The 25,130-nt window shown below is 30.0% G+C and overlaps 2 protein-coding genes across 4 annotated transcripts in view; both read left to right on the forward strand.

Annotated features, from left to right (window-relative positions):
- The first annotated feature begins 431 nt into the window (after nt 1–431).
- Nucleotides 432–1,638, forward strand: LOC124418891. The gene is made up of 2 exons (XM_046946709.1): nt 432–574; nt 707–1,638. Exons 1-2 carry the CDS (start codon nt 493–495, stop codon nt 955–957), a joined length of 333 nt encoding a protein of 110 aa, XP_046802665.1. The 5' UTR covers nt 432–492; the 3' UTR covers nt 958–1,638.
- Nucleotides 1,639–5,182: 3,544 nt separating this feature from the next.
- LOC111681449 (vinculin) overlaps nt 5,183–25,130 on the forward strand; it is a 35,589-nt gene continuing 15,641 nt past the window's right edge. For 2 of the 3 annotated variants that reach the window (XM_046945597.1, XM_046945596.1), the window contains exon 1: nt 20,804–20,965. In XM_046945597.1, coding sequence (XP_046801553.1) covers nt 20,909–20,965 — 57 coding nt within the window. In that variant the 5' untranslated portion in view covers nt 20,804–20,908. Of the gene's footprint in view, nt 5,206–20,803; nt 20,966–25,130 lie in introns of those variants that run through there. The other variant, XM_046945595.1, reaches the window with a different exon arrangement.

The following is a 25,130-nucleotide window of genomic DNA, read 5'->3' on the forward strand; positions in this document are numbered from 1 at the left end:
GGTTCATACTAGGATACTTTTTTTGGGAAACTTTTAGTTTTTGTGTGTGAGAGAAAGAGAAAGAAATATCAACCATCCCTTTCTCTCACACACAAAATTAAAAGTTTCTCAACAAAAGTTTCCCAGTGTGAACTAGGTCTATGTAGAGTCTGGATTAAGCGGGAACCCATAAAAGTGGCTTTTTGGTACTTTTCGTTCTTCATAAGGTACCTTTTGAAATTTCTCTAATATTGACCCAAGAAACATAAAATTAAGTATGTAGAGTCTGGATTAAGTGAGAACTCATAAAAGGGGACTTTTTGGTACCTTACCGTTTTGCAATTGTTAATTTTTTGTGATTGTTTTTAACACATCATAATGAAGGGTTTATAAGATTCGGCACAGCCGAATATAAAACTCTTACTTGTTTTTTTTTTTTAATTAAAATAAATATATACGTTTTTGATATAAATAGTAGAATTCCACAAATTCCATCAATACTAACTATATACAATGTCTGATATTCTACGTTTAAAATTAGCAAGGAATAATAAAATAAAACCTATTAAGCGCCTAAAAAAATCGATAAAAAATTGTGAGTACATTTTTTATTAAATAAAATATTTTCAACAAATTTCTGGTTTCTAGCTTAATACAAACTGATTTACAAATTAATAATATATCTATATATATATGTATATAATAATATACAATAATATCTTTTCAGTGTATTACATCAACATCACCAAATTATACACTGATAATCTTTCACTATTTCGACATTATTTAAGAAATGGCGAATACAGTGAAGAAATGTCTGCAGCATTAAATGAGTATCGGGAAAATCTACTTCACTTGACGTGTCAATATAATGAACCACAATATATAAAACAATTGATTGCATTAAAATGTCCAATTTTCAAACAGGATTTCTATGGAAGAACCCCACTACACGTTGCTATACAAAAACAACACTAGGAATGTATTGATGAATTTGTACAAATATTAATATCAGTAATGAAGCGCACTCAAGGTAATGCCGACGAAGTGGAACTTATTGAAAATTTAAGAAAAATGTTTGGAGTTTATAATCATGATGGCTATACAATTTTACATTTAGCCGTTTTAAAAAATTTACCGATGTTGGTGGAAATAATGTTGGATTTTTGTTTAAAATTCAAAATAAATATTTTAGATAGAGAAGTTCTAGGTTCGGTTGATTCAATATTACATTTGGCAGTTAAAAACAATTTTAAAGATATTGAAAATATTATTGTTGATAAAATAAAAGAGAGCATTAACCAACCGAACTATAGTGGAGCTACAGCATATAAAATCAATACAGATGATGATCTGTAAAAGTGAAACAGCTGTTCCCATCTTACTTTGTTATTGTTTTAAAACCAGTAGTGTAAAAACACAAAAAAAATATGAATCATACGACTTTTATTCTCTTTTTGGTTATACGAATGGAATTTCATTTTACTGCTTCATTAGACTTTACGTACATAAAGTGTGATCGTCTGAATGACCCTTTAACAATATTTAAATTGAAATTTTGTAACAAAAATATCAAGTTTAAAACTATTATTTATTCACCATGTAATTAGTTCTATATAAGGAAACATAAAATAAATTAATTGATCTCAAACATTTAAATGAAATACAAAATGATATTAAATTATATAAACAATCAAGTTCAATTATTATTTATAAAATTAAAAATTATCATAAATGAATTGGTAGTTCTTAATATAATATGAAGTAGATGATGTGATAACCGAGTTACAAAAGACAAATTTTTCAATTTGAATACGTTCCGAATACGTTCAAGTCCATTTGAATGTACTCGATAAAATGGGTTTCAAATAAAAGAACAATATTCCAGTCTTGAACGGACAAATAATGTATATAATACTCTCATCGTTATGGGATCTTCAAATTCTTTACTATTTCTACTAACAAAAAACCCTTATATGGGAGTTATGACCAAGGATGGACCGAACGTAAAAAATTTTTGAAATAACATTTATGTGTAGAAAAATAGTATTTATGCCAAATATTTTATGGGTATCACTATTTGGTAATGAGTTACATATGTGCTTTTAAGTGTTTTTCTAAAAGGGACCTTGTATGGACCGATAGAAAAAAAATTTCACTATATTTTTTTCTGTATATGAGCAATACTTGTGCCAAACTTTATATGAATATGTTACTGCGGTAATGAATTATACGCGTTTAAGTGATTTTCGGTATGGAACCTTGTATGAAAGCTATGACCAATTATGGACCGATCCAAAAAAACTTTCATGGTAATATTTCTGTATATAAGAGCAATACTTATACCACATTTTATATGAATATCTTAATTTAGCAATGAGTTATGCGCATTTAAGTGATTTTCAGGAGGGAACCTTGTAGGGGATCTATGACTAATTATGGACTGATCCAAAACAACTTTCATGGTAATATTTCTGTATATAAGAGCAATACTTGTACCATATTTTATATGGATATCTTACTTTAATAATGAGTTATAAGCGTTTAAGTGATTTTTGGGAGGGGGCTATGAAAAATTATGAACCGATCGGAAAAAAATTTCATAGTAATATTTATTAATATGAGAGCAATACTTGTACTAAATTTAATATGGATATCTTAATTTAGTAATGAGTTATGCGCTTTGAGTGATTTTCGGGAGGGGACCTTGTATGAAAAAAAAATTTCATAGTAAAATTTCTTTATGTGAGAACAATACTTGTACCAAATTTTGGATATCTAAATTGATTAATGAATTATGTCGCTTTAAGTCTTTTTCGGGAGGGGACTTTGAATGCGATCCACCATCTCTTTCTCTCACACACAAAATCAAAAGTTTCTCAACCAGGGATGGAAAAAGAAATTCTGTTTCAGTACCAAAAAATATTTCAGAGGGTACTTTTTTGGATCTCAAAGTACATATGTTAGGTTAGGTTGATAGGGGGATGCGTACTACATCAAATCCGAATAAAATACGCCTAGGCCACAATCGGGCCTGTTGTGAGCTCCTTATCATGAAAAAAAGAAAGAAACTGAATGAATTATTTTTCAGTGTTCAGAAACTCAGTTTCCTGAATGTAATTCCTAAGACCTGGTTTACAGAAACTTTTTTGGAAATCTTTTGATTTTTGTGTGTGAGAGAAAGAAATATCAACCATCACTTTCTCTTCCAATCAGTGTTAGTCAGGAATGTTATTTCCGGAATAACATCACTTCGAAGATACTTGGATCTGACTTCGACGAATACCTGACAGTGGCAAAGAAAGTGCTCCAGAGTTTCACTGTCCTCTCCACATGCTCTTCATACGTCTGAATCCGCACGTCCAATTTTGCATAAAAGTGCTGGTAATCCTGTGTGTCCACTCAGTTTGCGTACTATCATACTAACTTCAGGCTTGCTAATTTGAGGAGATTTTTCTTCTTGCTCTCATCAGGGTCACCTCATAGGATTGTCGTGATTCTACCCACTGTTTCATTATTCTAAGAGGTCTTATGAGATTCTCTCATACATACTTTTAGTTGAGCTTTTGTTGCGTCGAATGGTTTTGCGTTTGTCAAGTTAACTGCCACGAGCTCCTTTTCCTTTAAAGCTATAACATTCACTCTTTCGTTACCGACTACTCCCGAGTAGGCTGGTACCCCATATGATGTGAACCTTACCTCTGGAAGAATATTCAGTTAAAGCTTTTTTACAATCCAAAGTACTAAAATATTTTTCTTTGTTGCTAGAAGTTTGTAATATCTGAAATATATTTATACATTTTTAATTTGAAATGGGCGTCATATGTTGATATGGTACCAGTCCCTCAATGTTAATATCTTTGATATAATTTGATGTAGTTTGCTACACAATTTCTCGCCCAGGAAATGCATGGTATTTCATAGCTACGATACAAATATTACCACGAAATTGTACTTTGTAAAATGTTATATTTAAAGCACACATGGCGCTGTTATAAAGTTGCGTTTTCTCAAAACTTAGGACATAATATCTCAGATTCCAGATGTGATGAAGAAAATATGAAGTAATATTCGAACTCAGCGCTGATTAATCTTATAGAAGCGTCTAACTTAGTCTCAGGGCTTCAACTATTTTAACATTTTGTCTGATAACATTGAAGAGAATTCTAATACTATATAACTTTATTAGCTGTTTTCTGCAACTTTTATTTGACGCGTTTTCGAGAATAAGTGCCAAAAAATTAAAACGTATTTTTAAATTTTATAGAAACCTTTATTCCCATATTCTAAATCTCTTTTTATTTCGAAACGATGTATTGAATGTTCCCATACAAAAACGATAATCGGATATTGAGATTGTGGCCCTGAAAGTATCAAATTAGGCTCGGGAGTATCACGGTACTTTTGCACATCAAATAGTATCAAAAAAAAAGTACCATCGTACCAATTTTGCCATCCCTGTTCTCAACAAAAGTTTCCCAGTGTGAACCAGGTCTAAGCGCTCCGTTTTGGCCAGTGTTAAACTGCATTGATCTGGCAGCCTGAATAACAGTTGAATGTATATTTAACTAGTTTGAACAGATTTCACGGCAGACTACCTATTTCCTTTGATTTTGATCTGTCTGTGTAAGTTTGCAGAACATATAACCTAAAGTAGAGGGTGTTGAGTTGTTGCCTTAAACATTCATGATTTTATAACAAAGAAAGATTTTGAACAGTATTAAATAGGTTGCGTTCCTAATCCGGATTTTACATATTTGTAAACAGATGCTGTTGAATTTTGTGGATAAAAATCTTATGAATGTAAATAATAAAATGAATTTAAGTAAAATGCAATTGTTTGTTTTTGTAAATAAGGAAATAATATTTAAATGTTTGCCGCCCAGGTAGTGAAAAACAAAAGTTTTTGTTTGTTTGTTTTGCTTGAAACCACTACGTGTTTTTTTCTACTAACACCATCAAACAAATTATTGTTTGTGTAAATCAATTTGAACCGTTGCCATTCCATTTAAGAGAAAACACATATTGATCGTTAACTTATTGTTGTTATTATTGGCAATAATTGTGAGTAAATTCAACATTTACAAATAGAAGAGAAAGAGAAATGAAGTAAGAGACATAGATAACAAAAAGCACAATGCTGCTCCCCCACAGTGAAGAACAGGGCACAAAACAAAAGATATTTTAACACACTCATTAGTTAGTTGGTGAAGAACTCTCGGTCGAGTAAGTTGTGTTTTTTATTTCTTGTTCTGTTAATAAACGTCGTCTAGTGAACAAACAAAAAAAATTAACAAAATTTCTTTTATTTTATATTCATACACATCATCATATACGGTTATTGTTGTCGTTGTTGTTGCAGTGAGTTTAATTATTAACAAAAGCAAAACGAAATAATAAAATTATACAATAATTTAACAAACAAATAAATAAATCTTTTTTTCCAAAAGGAAAGTCAACAAAAAGTTTAAATAAATAAGAAAATAAAAGCAATATAAGTAAAATATTTAATTAAAATTTAATTAAAAGAAATTTAAAAATTTATATATTTAAAAAAATCCAAAATATAAATTAACAAAGTGAAAAGAAATCAAGCAAAAATTGTGTCTATATCTAAATGCCCAGAAATAAAAAAATACGAAAATTTAAATAAACGGGAGGAAAAAGCGTTTTTTATGTATGTCAAATTTTGATCTTGCCAAAGAGGGGGCTAACTCGCCTGACTTGCCAATGTATTTGGTTGTTTTGGTGTATATGTGAGTATTTACATACTACATAGGTACATATCGTTTATTTGCCGCAAAAGGGTTATAACTCGAAAGTAAATAAAAGTTTTAGTTAATTCAAATAACTTTTACAAAAATTATCGATAACAGCTTAAGACGTAAGCAAAATTTTGTCTAATTAAATAAATGTGTTTTGAAAAATTTATAATCTGTGGCAACAAGCAAAAACTATGTACATAGGTACATACATATGGAATATTTAGGACGAGTTTTTTACTCCTCAGTTAAACTAGGCTTAACTTGCTGTTAGCTTAAACTCGGAACAAATTTAGGCGGACTTTAACCCATGATTGTGTTTTTCAGTTTTAGATTTAAGTTCAGTTAACTTTGTTAGTATTGCCAACTTTTCACTCATAAACATAAACAATAGACAGCTGTTTTTTTGCAAACAATACTTTTGTAAAATGCAAAAATTTTGGAAAAATGTTAAATAAACATTTAAAACAATAATAAATAAAACAAAACAAATCAGAAAATTGCAATTTACTTAAAATATTAAGTTTTTCTTCTTCCGAATTCATTATGTTATTGTTTTTGTTGATTGTGTGTTCTCACTTATAACTCAGGTTTAATTGGCTAATAACACTCAGTTAAACTAAGATAATAAGTAACGTTGCTGTTTATTGAAAAACCCGAAACATATAATAAACTAGGTTTAAACCAAGAATGTAGATTAGCCTTATCTGAAAAACCCCCCTTAAACAAAGAAAAACATATATTTAACCAGGTTTAAGCAAAGAATTAAAATTATCTTTATCAGAAAAACCCGCCCTTAAACTTTTAAATTCCTATACAAAACTATATTTATTCACATTTAAACATATTGAGATTTTCAAAAAAAGTTGAGTATTATAGAAAACTCTAATAGATTTTGTAATTAAATTATATTCAAATTCTAAAAGTTTAAGTTATGACCTTTTTTAAGCAAATGAACGATATGTAAGAGTTGTATACCTACATAGTTAATACATAAATATGTACATATGTATGTACTTATGTATGTGTATCTTAAAGTTCTAAATTTTTTTTGGTTGTTTTTTTTTAAACAAGAAATAGCAGATGACTCACAAACATCATTATGATGATGACCATTATTATTATCATGATCTCCCATTTAGCGGCAAAAGCTCTCAATTTTGTGTTTTTCTTTTCTCTTTTTGGTATTATTCATTGGTCGAGTAATTTCTAAGTGAGTTAAGGCAGAGATGGTAAATGGATTTTGTTTTTGTAAAATTTGTTGTCACTAGATAGATAAATAGATTTAAACTAGAAAAGTCAAATTATTTAGAAAGACCTGAGCACGTATTTGCTCTCGTATCTCGAATACACATTACGATTTTGATATTAAGCTTTAGGCCTGTTCCATTAAATGCGAACGAACAAGTATTTTTTAGTTTTATATTAAAAACAACAAAATTCGAAAAATTGTTATTGTTTTCAATATAAAATGAGAATGAAATGTTCGTTCTCATTTAGAGGAACATGCAGTTTATTTTATTCGATATCGAATATCATCATATAAAAAGCTATATTGCGATAAATTTTAGAGAGTCGGGATCTTAATGATATTGATTTATTTTATGATCTTAAAGGTCATGACATCAACTTCAAAAAGTTAAACGATCTGTTGCTGTGGATGAATTTGACATAGAATAGAAACAAGAAAATACTGTCCTTCATCATAAAGCGAACTCACTCTTCGCTGACGCTTTAACAACTAGTATATGTCCTGGAATTTTTTCCAAGGCTGAAATGTTTGCCATTGATATGATCGAGAGAAGTATCAGAAAATTATAATTCGATCATATTCATAAAGATATTTATCGCTTATTTCCAGTTTATTGCGCACATTTTCCATACAAAATTTCTACAATAAACCATCAATGACTTTAAGCATTTATGAATACGGGGTTAAGTCCTTTCAGTTGCATCCCAACAAAAACTCGGTAATGGGTTGTACTTCCATAACCTCTTACTTTTCAATAACTATTTACTTGCCGTCTGCATTATTTTGAAGTGCTCGAGTAATGACTTTCTTTTAACCAGAAACATAAGTACTTTTGCGTGTTAAGAATTGTGTTTTAACAACAATAACTTTGTATCTGAAAATCATTTTTTGACGCGCAATAAAATAGCTAAGCAATGGTGAGCAGAACTTACAAACCGAAGTCCATGGTTCGTATACTTACTGGCTCTTTTTTATTATTAAAAACAAAACAACTTACTCCACAACTTCTTTGTAAGCAAAATATACTTCTTTACCTCACTATTTGTAAGCGAGTGTAGAAGTACTTGCCTCCAATGACATCACCTTTTTGAGTTAATATTGTAATGAAGATGTAGTGAAAAGTGGTTTTATTAGCATATTACTTTTTAATGTAAGTTTTTCCTGGGATATAATTGATATTCCAATTCAGGGGCAATCAATCATTGGATGAAATAAGTTAATTATGGCATCGAACAATATACACTCAAACATTTCTGCAAATTAAAAAGCTTCTGTCAAAAAAAGTTAGTTGTGTATTTTCATATAACAAGTAACACACTGTAGTTTGTAACGCGTCTGCCGCGAAAAGTTCAGCAACATTCAACTTTTGACGCGTCGGCAGCTGATCAGGGTTGTATTTTGATTTGTGTAGAACAAAGCTGTACTAATATGAAATAAATTTCAACAACAATGAAAGAAAAATATTAAAATTTTAAACAAAAACATAAAATTTTGTTTTTTAAACAGTAATAGTGTTAAAAACTATTAAAAGAATGATCTAATGACGCGTGGTGTGTTACTTTCAGCTTAAAAACCGCGAAAAGCTTGAAAGCTTTGCCTTCTCAACGCGTGTTGTGAACTTCCACCTTAAGGGTTGACAATCCCGGTTTAGGTTTAGTTTTAATAATTAAAAAAAAGCGTTCAACATTTATGCTCCGAAGTGGCCAAATGGCTGATAATATCATAATAGAACTTAGTCTATTGTTTTTTAAGCTCAATGGCGTGCTTACTCAAGTTCCATACTTAAATTTCAGCGCATAAAAAGTTCGTAATAATGGCTCTGACTACTCGAACTGTTAACATAGATGGGCGTCCATCATTATTAAAATCGATGCCATTAGCCAGATGCCTTACATGGGAACCGACATATTTAAAATGTTATTTTATTCTATGGTCAGGACAGCTGATTTCAAGTTTGCTCAAAGTTTTTCATAAACAATGTTGAACAATAAAACGATCATGTTAACATTCCCATTCCTGCTTAAATTATCATAGAGTAAGAATATTTCTCTGCTATGGGCTAAACAAGGGGAGGGGATAGGACGTAAGTATCATACATGTAAAATTATTAATTATTGTTACATTGCAAAACTTTTTGTTGTAAATTCTTTTGTTTAGTGGTTTTTATTGTTTTTTTCTTATACTTTTTTCATTGGCATTTGTAAAGCTTCTCCTAAAACACTTGTATTACATTAATTTCTACATATTTTTTTTATTGTTGTTGAAATTTTTTTCCGATCTATAAAAAGTAAAATGAAAATATGTATGTGAAATTTTATTATAGCTATAATTTAACATCTGTGTGAGCGCTTTTAAAATTCTAGTCAATATTATGGAAATTCACTTCATTTGTATGGCACCCACACTTCGTTTGGAATGTTGCACATTTACAGGTTCACCTTAGATCAGTGTAAATAGCTGTTAGATCAGTATAAATAGCTGTTATAAGCAGTGACCTTTAATAAACGCAACTCTTATGATAATTCCATTTGAACTCCTTAGGAAAAGCGTTTTTTATACATAAAAATACATTTTTTTATTAATATGATTCTGAAGCATCCAAAAATCGACCATATTCATGATAACAGAAACTGAGTAGAGTATTTGTTACATGTGGAATCCATGTTACATTATTTCTGAACTGATGAAAAAGTACAGACAAAGAATCAATCAAACAGTGACATCTAATGAAGACGGTTGTGATCTTAACAAGTTAACTGAAGAAGAATAATATTCACTATCGCTTCTAAATTGATAATAAAAGTATGTTTACTACTTACTCACCTCTCTGCAGATATTTAAAGTCTACCGACTTTCATTTATTTAATTTTCTTTTGTTATAATTCTCGGAGAAAATTAACTTTAACTGTGAATCATAATTCATGGAATAAATTTGTTTTCATAGTAGATGTGTATTTATTATACCCTACACCACTATAGTGGGGAGGGTATTATACGTTTGTGCTGATGTTTGTAACATACAAAAATATTGGTCCAATACCCACCTTAAAGTATACCGATCGATTCAGAATCATTTTTTGAGTCGATTAAGACATGTCCGTCCGTCTGTCCGGCTGGCTGGCTGTCCATGTAAACCTTGTGCGCAAGGTACAGGCCGCAATTTTCAAGATAATTTGATGAAATTTGGACCAAGCATGTTTTTTGGTACAAGGACGAAGCCTATTGAAAATGGTTGAAATCGGTCCATTATTTCACCTAGCCCCCATACAACCGTACCTCCCGATTTTTATGCTATAATTACGTCAAATATTCTGCTATCTCTCTAAAAATTGGCACAAATAAGTTTTATATAAGTATAAATGATACTGCAGATTTTCGTAAGGATCGGCCTATATTTGACCCTAGCCCCCATACAAACCCCCCTTCAAAAAATGACTTAAACGCCTAAAATTGACTTGTAACCATTTGTATCGCAATGAAACTCAACAAAACTAACTGTTATTTAGAAATATATCCTTTTCCCAAATTTACCGAGGATCGGCCCATATTTGACCTATATAAAGCCTCATTTAGAAATTTTAGTTTTTTTTTATCAATAAATGGCTTAAATATTTTTTTTTTGGAATTATGGTAATATTCAACATAAAAGTTTCTTTACAAAAAATAAAAATTTTATAAAAGTAAAAATTGTAAAAATATACTCATGGTGTAGGGTATCATATGGTCGGCCATGCCCGACTATACTTTCCTACTTGTTTTTTTATATATTGTTCTTTATACCCACATTCGCCGAAGAATTTCCGGCAATTTACAATTGAATTTATTTGCTCAATAATAGTTTTTTTAAAATTAAAAAATATTCAGGGCAAAAATAATTAAAGAAAATTTATGTTTTGCCTTTATAATATTATGTATTTTAAACTTGCCCAAGCCATGGCCCATGGGTAACAGCTAAACAGATTTATAATTTATTAATTAAACAAAAAAATAGTCTCGTTAATTACTCAATTTAAACTCTTGTTATGAATTTTAAATTGTTAAATAATATGTCATTGTTTATAATGAATTAAAAACGGCATAAATTATATATTTTACGTGCTTATTTTGAATTTTAAATTTGTTTAATAATATTTTATTTTTCAAAAAAGGAGACAACTTAAATGCAGTTCTATTTATATATAAAGCTATGTTATGAAATGTTCCTATTCATTCACAATAGTTGATTTTGTTTACAAAATTTACGCGCAAAATTTTGAATGAGTTTTTTTCATTGACTCTTAAAGTTAAGAATAATTATGTTTCATACAATTTTTTAACCCAACACCTTATTATATTTATAAGTGATTTGTATGACAATGAAATTAAATCTAAAAACTATTGTTTGCTTTAATTTTAACAATTTTATGACATTTTAACCACAAACATCACATTGATTTATTAAAATAACGATCAAGGTCAGTGGTTAAGTCAGTCAGTATTGAGATGCTAATCAAGCAGCTTAATTTAGGGATCAAGTTTGCCAATTCCACATAAGTTAACAATTTAGTTTTGAGTCAATATTTATGGAGCTTTTTTATGCATTTTACATATATACAAAAAAGAGGCTTTAACGATTGTGGACATGATACTTTAAAAATTTTAGTATTTTTCCATGTGGCCTCCGGTAGGTTAGTGTTCTAGTCTGGTAGACCGGAGGTGGAGTGTTCGATTCCCACCTGAGACACTGGTTAAAGAGCGCACAACAGGCCCGCTAGACGTCTAGGTGTATTTCTTCGGATTTGATGTATATACATGCTCCTTTCAAACTAACTAACTAACTAACTAGTTTTTTCCCGTTTATATCTTCGTTTCCGTATGATAATCTCCATTTAAAAGAAAAGACCTCATTTACGGACCAAGGGATCATTATTTCTTGTGAAATCCCTTAAAAGAAGTATCGATCCTATCCATCTATGTGCAACACAACTTATAAACCCATCTACTATTGTAGCATTGATACTAAGAAATCAAAATGACTCTATGCCATGGTAATCAATAATCTACTACTGTATGGTGAACTCACCTGATGCAAAGCTAAGCGAAAGCCGATAGTACTGATGCTAACTGCTCCATCTAATGATTTGGTTACACATTGATCTAATGTGACCAAGAAGTTTCATCTACTCTGTGATTCTACTTAAGATCGGACAGACAATTCTACCATATAGAAACATTATTACTAACTTCCGCTACCCCACCAAATTATCTTTTGATAAAGGTTTCTGTGAACTGTCGATTCATAAACAAGGGATAGCGGTTTTTATGAAGTCTACACTAGAATAAAAGTTTCTTCAATCTTCCTGACCAATGTAGAATTCTGAAGACTGAGCCATTGTAATAAAAATAGTCTTACATTATACCGAATATACATTTTGATCTAATGGCCCAAGAAGTTTCCTCTATTCTGTGATTCTACTTAAGATCAATATCTCCACCAGACCATTCATCCATCGAAAAACATTACTTCATACATGGAATACCTGATCTCTTTTCGAGTTGGTGAAACATTTAACAGCGGATCTTTGGAGTCGTTGGTCAGATACCTAATAATTCCAGTACAGGTGTCTTCACTAGCAAGAAAAGACACACTTTTGTCACCATACAGATCTCTAAGCGAACAATTTGTGATAACCTTAGCGAGCAATCACGATTTTGATAAGCGAAAACACATACTTGTAATAAATGTTATTTTTCGAGATGGCGAAACATTTTATTGTAGAACTTTATTGGATTCGGAGACATCAACATATAGCTGATGTCAGAGCTTATTCTCTTCTCAAAGACACCGACACTTTTGTTGTCATATAGCTCTCAAACTGCAAACGAACGATTCGTGATAACCTTCTCGAGCAATCACGATCCTGGTGCCTACCAATAGAATGCAGTGTGGCCACTAGCCTTTATGTATTCATGCCAGAAGATGCCACTTTTAACGAAATGCATTCTCAAATGCTTATAGGAATTTTAGAATTTTATAAACCCAATAATATCTTTAAGTATTTAAAACAAACAATACAATTACTCATTACTAAAAAGGTGTGGAATTTAAGAAAAAATCTAAAAAAAACCTAAAGTTATTTAAACTACCAGTTATTTAACTGACATGACAACTTAATCAACACGTACGCAATTACTTTAAAAACAAAACAAAAATTCCAAATAGACTCGTTCCAACCATACGATAAAAAATCTGTCAACTAAACCAGAGTTGATCGTAAAAAAAGACATTTTGCAGTCAGCATCCATTAAAATTTTGTTGACTACTAAAAGCGACAGTTTTTGGTACCTACTTATTTCATTTATTATCACTTTTCGTATTAAATAAATATTTATTTAGTACGAGTAGGAGGCAGCCATCCAGCTCAGTATGGTACAATGAAAAGTGGTCATAAGTGGTATATTTATGTGTTTTTAAACATTAATCCATTGGGAACAATAACTACTTTATTATTATTTTTCTTTTTTTATCTCAAAATACTTATGTTGTTTGTATTGACTAAGTAAAATTAGAACTGGAATTCTATCTAGAGGCTAGTAAATATATATCTTTATCGTTTTACGTTTAATGGCGATAAGAAATAACAACATTCCATTTCTACATGGTGTACAAAAGCAAGAGTACGTGAACATATTTGCACATTTCTTTAAATCACTATTACTTGAATAGAATCATAAGATATAAAACACAGCTGCAAAAAAGTGTTATATTGTATAAAGGAGAAGTATTTTATAATTTATAGTTTCGAAAGGTAAAATCCGCTTAATTCCAGACTGAACACACATCATGTGACAGCTGTCAAATTATAAACATACAAATTTTGCAATATTCTTAGTGAAAAACATTTCAAATGCTTACTCCTATTTGCAATACATATGACAGCTGTTAAAATAAAGTTTTTATGCAATTAGAATAAATATTTTTTTACGAGTGTAAAACTTTCTATATGAATGTAATTTGCCATACATTTTTATTTCAAATGCTTTTATCTAAAAATTTTGTTTATCGTCTTTACCACGAAACATGTTCTAAGAAAACAAATAAATGTTGAATCACAGTTTTAAACGTTTACACACATTATTAAACCCTTTTCAAAATAGAAACATTAACAACTCTTTCTATGGCACCCACTCCCAGAGTCAAGCAGTCATCGGTAGTTAGAAATACTATCAACATTAAGAATCTAATAAATATTAATATGTTGTTTATATTTGTTTTTATAATATGCTTAACGTTTACTTTTTTTCTCTCAAATTATCGATATTTCGTTATTCCACTCCCATAAATGGTTTGTTTTGTTTTGTTTTACTTTTTTATTCCTCTTCTCACGTATTCAACACCCAATGAAAGTTTATTTGTGGTTGTTTCGTATTTTATGCTCTTATTTTCTTTCATTGTTTGTAAACAAAAATGTGAACTAAATCTTTAAAATTCTAACATTTTCATTTATCCTATACATTTACATTAGGGTGATGTTTATATTAGAAATTTTTATAACATCGAGAAATGTAGATGGGGTAATTTTGATTATCAATCTGATTTTAGCCTAAACTTGATCTAAACAGATGAATCATTATTCAAATTAGTGATTTCATGATGAGATCCAATATAAAAATATGAAGGATTTATTTGTTAAGTTCTTGTGTTTTGAGGTTGTCATATAAAACTATCAAGTCTTCGACCAGCAGCAGGTCCGATTGTTTCCATTTTGGTTCTGGCTTTTGTGCTAAGTAATAGTTGCAAATTTTAAGTTAATTTCCAACTATTGGGCTATTGGGAAGAATGAAAATACGACCCTAATACACATACTTATGAATATATAGTGTTATTATAATGTTATGTCCCTAAATGGCACTACATTCTAGAACAACAATAACAATATTAAGTGTAAAAATATAACTGGAAAATTTGTAAGAAAAACAACTTTACTACGTGAATGTATTAAATGCTGTTGTTGTGAGACTCTTTATGTGCGTGAGTGTGATCTGGTGATATTTTTATAATCGATAGAACAATTTCATTTCATTTTCTTAAAGTTGCATTCTTACGATCAGTATGTAAAAAGATATATTCATAAATCGATAGATAGATAGATAGATAGATAGATAGATAAATAAATAGATAGATAGATAGATAGATAGATAGATAGATAAATAGATAGATAGATAAATAGATAGATAGATAGATAGATAGATAGATAGATAGATAGATAGATAGATAGATAGATAGATAGATAGATAGATAGATAGATAGATAGATAGATAGATAGATAGATAGATAGATAGATAGATAGATAGATAGATAGATAGATAGCTAAATAGATAGCTAAATAGATAGCTAGATAGATAGCTAGATAGATAGCTAGATAGATAGATAGATAGATAGATAGATAGATAGATAGATAGATAGATAGATAGATAGATAGATAGATAGATAGATAGATAGATAGATAGATAGATAGATAGATAGATAGATAGATAGATAGATAGATGGATATATGGATAGATGGATAGATAGATAGATAGATAGATAGGTAGATAGATAGATAGATAGATAGATAGATAGATAGATAGATAGATAGATAGATAGATAGATAGATAGATAGATAGATAGATAGATAGATAGATAGATAGATAGATAGATAGATAGATATATAGATAGATAGATAGATGGATAGATAGATAGATAGATAATTAGATAGATAGATAGCTAAATAGATAGCTAGATAGATAGATAGCTAGATAGATAGATAGATAGATAGATAGATAGATAGATAGATAGATAGATAGATAGATAGATAGATAGATAGATAGATAGATAGATAGATAGATAGATAGATAGATAGATAAATTCGGCCATCAGGATGAAACTGTATCCGAATCAGACCTCAGAATTTCCGCATCGCATCGTGTCTAATATGGGATGTTACAGTAGCGTGAATGCACTTTTATTAAGAAAACTTTTTATGGCGAACAAAAGTCCAATCTGTCGGGTCTTAAATAAGTTATCTTATATCTTCTTCTTACTTCGAGATATCATAACCCAAATTAAAAATTATGTAGTAACACTAGTTCAACTACTACTTCTGAGCCGATAGTTTCAAATCGAAATACTCCAGAGATGTAAATATCAAAATGGGAAACAGTTACGTTACGGACAAAGATGTCGATATACATGTACTATACATATAATTAAACAATATATGAGAACTGAAAGTAGTGAGATGTCTTACCAAGATACTTGTGGAGAGGCATTGGTATATGTATTTACGTAATCCTCCAACAGTTGATACTTTTACTAAATAAGCGATACCATATAATTTCAGAATAATATCCTACCATACACTAAAATAATGAATACATTATTTGCCAATCCTGCCTTTAAAATGTAAAGAACAAAAAACACTTTCTTAATGAAATTCTTTCTTCACATGCAATCTCAGGCAAATAAACTGTGAATCAATGGCAACAATGATGAATCATTTTTTTTTTCTTAAAGTAATTTATTAATGGATTTGACAGCTACAATGTTTAGCATGAATGCAGACAGCACCTTTATTCAGATAGAAAAGCAAAGAAAAACTTTATTCAAATAACTTTTTAGATTAAAAATAAAACTGCAGAAAGTTATTAAAGACCTAAGAAACTTTACTTTGTTATTAGAAAATAGAACTTAGAAAATAAACTTGTAGCTTAACTTGTTTTCGATACAATTGTACAACTATGAATTTTAATTAGTTTAATACTTATTAATAAATAAAACTGTCGTATTTAATCCAACGCTTTGATAGAAATTATTTAATATCGGCTTCTATTGATTGTGGCAAATAAATTAAAATGATAAAATTTTATTTTGCGTGCCTGCAATTCACAATTGTTTTTATTCCCTTTTACTGATTGAAATTATTTAAGAGAAAAACTTAAGTACATAAAGGAAATATAAATATTATTAAATTTAATACGTTATTAAATGTTAAAGTTAATCAAAAAGTTAAGTAAAAACTGTCTAAATAAGTATTTTTGTTCAAAAATGTTTTTACATAATTTTGTAAGAACAAATAAGTGCCGGTCCACACTAGGAAACTTTTTTTAGGAAACTTCTGATTTTTGTGTGTGAGAGAAAGAAAAAGAAATATCAAACACCTCCTTCTCTCACACACAAAATCAAAAGTTTCTGAACAAAAGTTTCCTAGTGTAAACCAGGTCTAATTGTCATAAAAATTGAAGAACAAGATACATAATTGTTATAATTCGGATTTCGGATAATTCGATATTAAACACTTTTGTTCCGATCTAATGATTCTTATGAATTTAATTCGTATAAAATGAGTAATACTTAGTGGCGTCTTATATGCTTCTGTTGTTCTGCTATCTGACTGACTGCCAGACCCTGCATTTGTTCGTCTACATTGCTAACCACTAGTCACTTATTTTTATAATTTGTATATTTTTGTGCCTTTTATTTTGTTGTGATGACATAAAGTTTTCGAATGAATACCAATATATTAGGAGGGTGCTCTGTTTCAGGTCCTAATTTCTTCATATCGACAATTCCAATGAAAGTTATACAGGAAAAAAATTTAATAAAATTTGCAAACTTGGGATAAAAATACATCGAAGAAAAAATACACCGTTTATTAAAAAGTCGAAGATGGGACTTTCAATTGACATAACAGATTTCAAGCTATTTTAACGCCCCAAAAAGGACTAAAAATTAAATCTAAATTTGGGACCGGAATAAGTACCGCTAGAAATCTATCGCCAGTAGGCAAATATGTACTCTATCTTTAGCTTATAAATTGCTCCATGAAAGCCTTATTGTTTGTTGTTTCCGAACTCAGTTTCTCTTATTTTATATTTTTTTCAATCGCTGTTTCTGAGAGAAAGTAATTACATCGCTTCCAAGATATTTGTATCTAGTTAGTTAGTTTGAAAGGAAGATGTACATATATATACATCAAATCCGAAGAAATACACCTAGGCCTCTATCGGGTTTGTTGTGCGCCCCTTAACAAGTGCAACAGGTGGGAATTGAACCTTACCATTAACCTACCAGAGGCCACAAGATATTTGTATCAAATTTCATTGAAAGTCCAGTATTTTCATTGTTTCTTCAATCACTGTTCCTTAGGGAAAGTAATTACATCGCTTCCAAGATATTTGTATCTAATTTCATTGAAAGTCCAGTAATGACGAAGAAAGAAAATCGGAACCCGTTTGTCCCGCTTTATATATTTGTATATCCATTCAAGAAATTATCCATAATACTCACCTTGGACTTGCTCATTCTGAAGAGCCTTAAGAGTAAGGGTCACACCATAGCATATTTTTAGTTTTATCCAACGTTCTATTATTCTAAGTGGCCGTATATGATGCTCTGGAATGCATCTCTTGTTGCGTCGATCGATTTTCCACTCATCTGTTTATCTTTCTCTAATTATCTTTCCTTTATTGCCATTAAATTCGTTTATTTCCGAGTGGGCTAGTACCCAGTATGATGGAGAGTTCTAAGTCTTAGATTTAATCTTGTCCTAATTGCTTCATTAGTCTCGTATTTATTCCAATCCAGTTTACTTACTATGTTATTGCATTAATCCGATTACACATTCCTTTATTTTTTGTGGTGGTTAGGTGACGTTAGTATATTTCGGTTTCTAGGTTTTCAGGGTAGATCCCTTTGTCTTGCTATAATGTTCTGAGATCAGCAATTTAACAAAAATCTACAAATTATGTCTCTTATATATGATCGGGATGGAGTTTTGTATTTAGTGTGTTAAGTATATAATGAAGACTATTCCTTTAACCGCCTTTAGGAGCGTTCATATAAAGGGCCCATATCTTATATATATGTTTCAACTAGGAAACATCCAGCAACATTTCCATAGAGTTAGGAGAGTTCATGGCCCTTCTTGATGGCTTTATAGAAGTCCTTAGGAGTTCATCAGAATAATTTCAAAATTTTGCCTTTATAAGGGACGTATGTCATGGATGCACAAAGGATCCATTTCTTCTAAGAGTACTTTTTTGCCCTTTAGACGATCACACTTTACGTACGTAATGAAAAATTAAAATTAAATTTCATACGTATTACAAAAAAGAAAAATATGTTTACACGGTTGGTATAAAACAATAGCAAAGTAAAATGTAAACAGCTGTTTCATTTTTTTGTATGTGTTTGTATAAAAAAACATCCCTGATCTAATGCGACTTTCTTGCAGATAACCATACGATTGTTAAATTTTCCATCCGTATTTTCTTTCAATGTATGATGGTTTCATTGCATATTGCGTTTAAAGGGCACTTCACACAATCACACTTTACGTACGACAAGTCTAATGAAAAAGTAAAATGAAATTCCATCCGTATGACAAAAAAGAGAATAAGAGTCGTTTGATTTATATTTTTCGTGTTTACACGATTGGTATAAAACAATAAAAAAAGTAAGATGGAAACAGCTGTTTCACTTCTTTTATATGTGTTTACATAAAAATGCATCCCTGATCTAATGCGACCTGCTTGTTTTTTGAATCATTTCAAAAAATGAAGAGGGCCATACGACTGTCAAATTTTCTATCTGTATTCTCTCTCAATGTGTGATGGTTTCATTACATATTGTGTTTTGACGATCCAATCCGTACTATTCTACACAAAATTTTGACAGATCATATTGCTTGTGTGATCGTACTTTTCTACACAAAATTTTGACAGATCATATTACGTGTGTGCTCGTGTGAAGGTGGCAAATCTATTTTTCACTTATGACACATGTTAATACTTGATAGCTTATGGGTGAAATGTTTAGTAAAGTTTTTGATGTATGTTTCTAGATATTCTATATTGACGCCGCCCTATTGCTCATTTGAAGACAGTATTTATTTACTTTCGTTTATATATTTAGTTGTTGTTCATTTAATAAAAAAATATTGTTGATTCATCAGCAATCTATTACAATGACTCGTTGCGGGTACAAAATAATGTACTAGTACTTAGACTTAAGGCAGACAATATTACGTACTTTATATTGAGGTACTTATTTATAAATAATTAAAGAAAGAGGACGACAAATCAATTAAAAAATTGCCAAAAAGTTTTGATACGATATTTAAAGAGAAATATTTCAACAATAACTTAATTTTTTATAAATAAATAAACAATAAATTAATTAATAGCGAATACATAAAAACAACAAAAAAGTGTTTATTGAACCATGAAATAGTTTGAACTGAGAGTACAATACTTTATTAATCTCGCCTGTATTAATAAATATTTAAATAGAAAAAAATAATAATTTATAGCTAGTAAAAAAAATTAACAATAACCTTATAAAGTGAGAGAAAAAACAATAAATTGCATTTGAAATAATTATTGAAAAATAAAATCAATTGATGAAATCAATCTATTAATAAAAATGTTGTATTCAAAAAATTTCAACAACAACAACAATACTCGAGCTATTAAAAAAACTTTAAATGAAAAAGCAAATAAAAAAATAAAACAACAATAAAAAAATATATTAAAAATACGCAAAAATAAATTTGTTTATTCTAACAAAAACAGCTGACATAATTTTTTGAATTGAAGCAAAAAAAAAAAAAACAAAATTTTTAAATGTGTTTAAATTATTAAAATAGTGTGACATAAAAAAAAACAAATTTAAATAATTGTCTTGCTGCTGCAACAATAACAACAAATTTTCAACCTTTAAACAAACAACAACAATAAAAACTAATTTATCATAATTTTTATTAAATTTCATTTTTGTATTTTCTTTTAGCAAAATTATTTATTTTTTTAATTGGAAGCATAAGAAAAAAAAACTACACAAAATACACAACAACATATATTTTATTTTAAAATTAAGAAATTTTTATTTGGAAAAATGCCAGTGTTTCACACAAAAACAATTGAAAGCATTTTAGATCCTGTAGCTCAACAGGTAAGTTTTTTCTCTAGTGTTTAGTTTTCATTCATTATTTCGTTTTTCTTTAGTTTATTTATAAAAGTTTATTTATAAATTAGCAGTATTTTTTTAATTAATAAATATTAATAACGAAGTAGATCAACCTAATGCCTGTACTTTTAGATAATTATCTGAACTAAACTAAAAATTTTCAATAATGTCTTATTATTTTTTGAACTCGTTCTTTAAAACATTTATGTTATTTTGTGGAACTTCTTAAAGAATCGCCCGAATTATGGCGATTACAATAGTTCTATCTTTGACGGAACCTTCAGAATATCAATTCGGGAAGACTCAACTGCAAATACTTCTATCTTAAAGATGTGTCACTAACGAATGTTATCAAATTTGTAAGAAGTAGTGATCGATTCTCTCCCTGAAAGATACTGGTCTATAGCCAACACTATAGACTGACCAATGTGGTTTCCATTGATCAATTTCGCTCCGAAACGAGCTGACTCATAGTACTCGGCCAAAGATTGTCAACGCATCAATAGCTGTATCAACCGAAAGTTTTTACCCAGGAATGAACTATCGGCCCCAGTCTATAGTCAAGACAATAATCTAGTCTATAGTCAAGACAATAATCTAGTCTATAGTCAAGACAATTCTGTAGTAGACTAGTCAAGACTATAGGCTAGTCCATAGTCATGACTACAGTCTAATCTATAATCTTGACTATAGACTAGACTACAATCTTAACTATAGACAACACTATACCTTGACTATAGACTAGGCAATAGTCTTGACTATAGACTAGGCAATAGTCTTGACTATAGACTAGGCAATAGTCTTGACTATAGACTAGGCAATAGTCTTGACCATAGACTAGGCAATAGTACTGATTATAGATTAGACTATAGTCAAGACTATTGCCTAGTCTATAGTCAAGGTATAGTGTTGTCTATAGTTAAGACTATAGTCTATAGTAAAGAATATTGAACAGTCTATAGTCAAGACTATAGCCCAGTCTATAATCAAGACTATAACCCAGTCTATCGTCAAGACTATAGCCCAGTCTATAGTCAAGACTATAGCCCAGTCTATAGTCAAGACTATATATAGCACAGTATATCGTCAAGACTATAGCATAGTCTATAGCCAAGACTATAGCACAGTCTATAGCCAAGACTATAGCACAGTCTATAGTCAAGACTATAGCACAGTCTATAGTCAAGACTATAGCACAGTCTATAGTCAAGCTATAGCACAGTCTATAGTCAAGACTATAGCACAGTCTATAGTCAAGACTATAGCACAGTCTATAGTCAAGACTATAGCACAGTCTATAGTCAAGACTATAGCACATTCTATAGTCAAGCTATAGCACAGTCTATAGTCAAGACTATAGCACAGTCTATAGTCAAGACTATAGCACAGTCTATAGTCAAGACTATAGCACAGTCTATAGTCAAGACTATAGCACAGTCTATAGTCAAGACTATAGCACAGTCTATAGTCAAGACTATAGCACAGTCTATAGTCAAAACTATAGCACAGTCTATAGTCAAGATTATAGCACAGTCTATAGTCAAGACTATAGCACAGTCTATAGTCAAGACTATAGCACAGTCTATAGTCAAAACTATAGCACAGTCTATAGTCAAGATTATTGCACAGTCTATAGTCAAGACTATAGCCCAGTCTATAGTCAAGACTATATATAGCACAGTCTATAGCCAAGACTATAGCACAGTCTATAGTCAAGACTATAGCACAGTCTATAGTCAAGACTATAGCACAGTCTATAGTCAAGCTATAGCACAGTCTATAGTCAAGACTATAGCACAGTCTATAGTCAAGACTATAGCAAAGTTTATAGTCAAGACTATAGCACAGTCTATAGTCAAGACTATAGCACAGTCTATATTCAAGACTATAGCACAGTCTATATTCAAGACTATAGCACAGTCTATAGTCAAGACTATAGCACAGTCTATAGTCAAGACTATAGCACAGTCTATAGTCAAGACTATAGCACAGTCTATAGTCAAGACTATAGCACAGTCTATAGTCAAGACTATAGCACAGTCTATAGTCAAAACTATAGCACAGTCTATAGTCAAGATTATAGCACAGTCTATAGTCAAGACTATAGCAAAGTCTATAGTCAAGACTATAGCACAGTCTATAGTCAAGACTATAGCACAGTCTATATTCAAGACTATAGCACAGTCTATAGTCAAGACTATAGCACAGTCTATAGTCAAGACTATAGCACAGTCTATAGTCAAGACTATAGCACAGTCTATAGTCAAGACTATAGCACAGTCTATAGTCAAGACTATAGCACAGTCTATAGTCAAGACTATAGCACAGTCTATAGTCAAGACTATAGCACAATCTATAGTCAAGTCTATAACACAGCCTATAGTCAAGCCTATATCCCATTCTATAGTTAAGAATATATCCCAATCTATAGTCAAGACTATATCCTAGTCTATAGTCAAGACTATATCCTAGTCTATAGTCAAGTCTATAGTCCAGACTATAGCCCAGTCTATAGCCAAGTCTATAGTGAAGACTATAGCCTAGTCTATAGTAACGACTATAACCTTGTTTATAGTAACGACTATAACCTTGTTTATAGTCAAGTCAGAACTATAACTATAATAGTCAAGCTTATGTAATCAAAACAATAGTCTAATATACAGTCAAGTATAGTCTATAGTGTTGTCTATAGAAAAGTCTATTGTGAAGACTATAGTCTAAACTACAGTCAATAATCTGGTTAATAGACAAGATTATAATCTAGTCTATAGTTAAGACTATAATACAGTCTGGTGCCTATATACTCCATTAGTAAAAACGATAGTAAATATTTAATTTTAGTTTTAGTTTTACAAATCTGTGCAAAACTTTTTTAACAACCCACCTACCTAACTGTCCAAACAGACACTTTACATAAAAATGATTAATATGCTCTTTATTTTAAGTAATCTACGACAATTAAATTGTGTAATTAAATTTTGACTTACAGTGGCAATTTTGTATAATTGTTCGTTGTGTTTTTTTAACTTTTACCGCTTACATGCAACATGTCATATGATAAATGGTGTTTAAATTAAAATTGAAATAATGAGGAAAACATAATTTAAACTAAAAATGTAAGGAATTTTATGTAAGAAATTATAAATTTAGATACTTGGTTGGTAAGGTGATACAAAAATAAATTTGATTTTTTTTTAATTTTTTATAAAAAGTATCAAGTGTAACAATGCTATATATATGTAGATGTAAATGTATTTAATAAAGAACTTACTCTTTTCACTATCTGCAAAATAAGTATATAGGAAACATCTATTTTAAGTTGAGAACTAAAAAGTAGATTAAAAGCAAAAAAATGTATAAACAAATATCACAAATATCACACTTTTGCATTTTATGTGTATAACCGTAAACGTAGAACTCCTACATAATTTTTTTATTTTTAAAAACTTTTAACTACAAAATAAATTATCAAAGTAAATAATACAAATATGATTAGCATATTTTTCAGAAAATATTCTCTACTATTTAATGAATGAACCATAACGTTATAGAGAGCGAGAGACGCGCAAAAGCGTAGGTAAAAACGACATTGATCTTGCCAAAATAACAACACCTGCTCACTTAATTAAACGGCAAAACTTTGGTCTGACTTTTTAATCTGACTATTTTTGGTTAGAAGAAATACGTTAACAAATTATGTGAATAATGTTCCAGTTATTGTTTTTATTATAGCCTTGAATAATAGGTGATGATTTTATTAATGTACACACCATTGACAATGCCCACTGGTTGGTGGAGTAGTGCCTTTAAATTGTAATAATTTACATAGTTTGTTAATGTCTGAAATTTTGGACTCGCATTTCTTTAAAGAACAAAAGAAAAGGTATTTTACAATCTTGTGGTTTCCAACAGATACTTAGGGCGAGTTTTTCTGATAAAGATATAATCTTCATTCTTTGGTTAAACCTGGTTTAATATATGTTTCGTGTTTTTCAGTTATCAGTAAAGTTACATATTATCTTAGTTTAACTGAGTTAAACTCAAGTTATAAGTGAGAAAACACAATTAACAAAAACAATAAAGCAATGATTTCGGAAGAACAAAAATATAATATTTTAAGTAGTTTGCAATTTTCTGATTTGTTTTGTTT

This window comes from Lucilia cuprina, chromosome 3 (genome assembly GCF_022045245.1).
Source record: "Lucilia cuprina isolate Lc7/37 chromosome 3, ASM2204524v1, whole genome shotgun sequence".
Lineage (NCBI taxonomy): Eukaryota > Metazoa > Arthropoda > Insecta > Diptera > Calliphoridae > Lucilia > Lucilia cuprina.

Bases quoted from the DNA above. Each gene is read 5' to 3' on its own strand.
- LOC124418891 (XM_046946709.1), top strand. From the start codon at position 493: ATGTCTGATATTCTACGTTTAAAATTAGCAAGGAATAATAAAATAAAA. The intron at 575-706 runs GTGAGTACATTT...ATATCTTTTCAG, and splicing joins AAAAAAATCGATAAAAAATT to TGTATTACATCAACATCACC.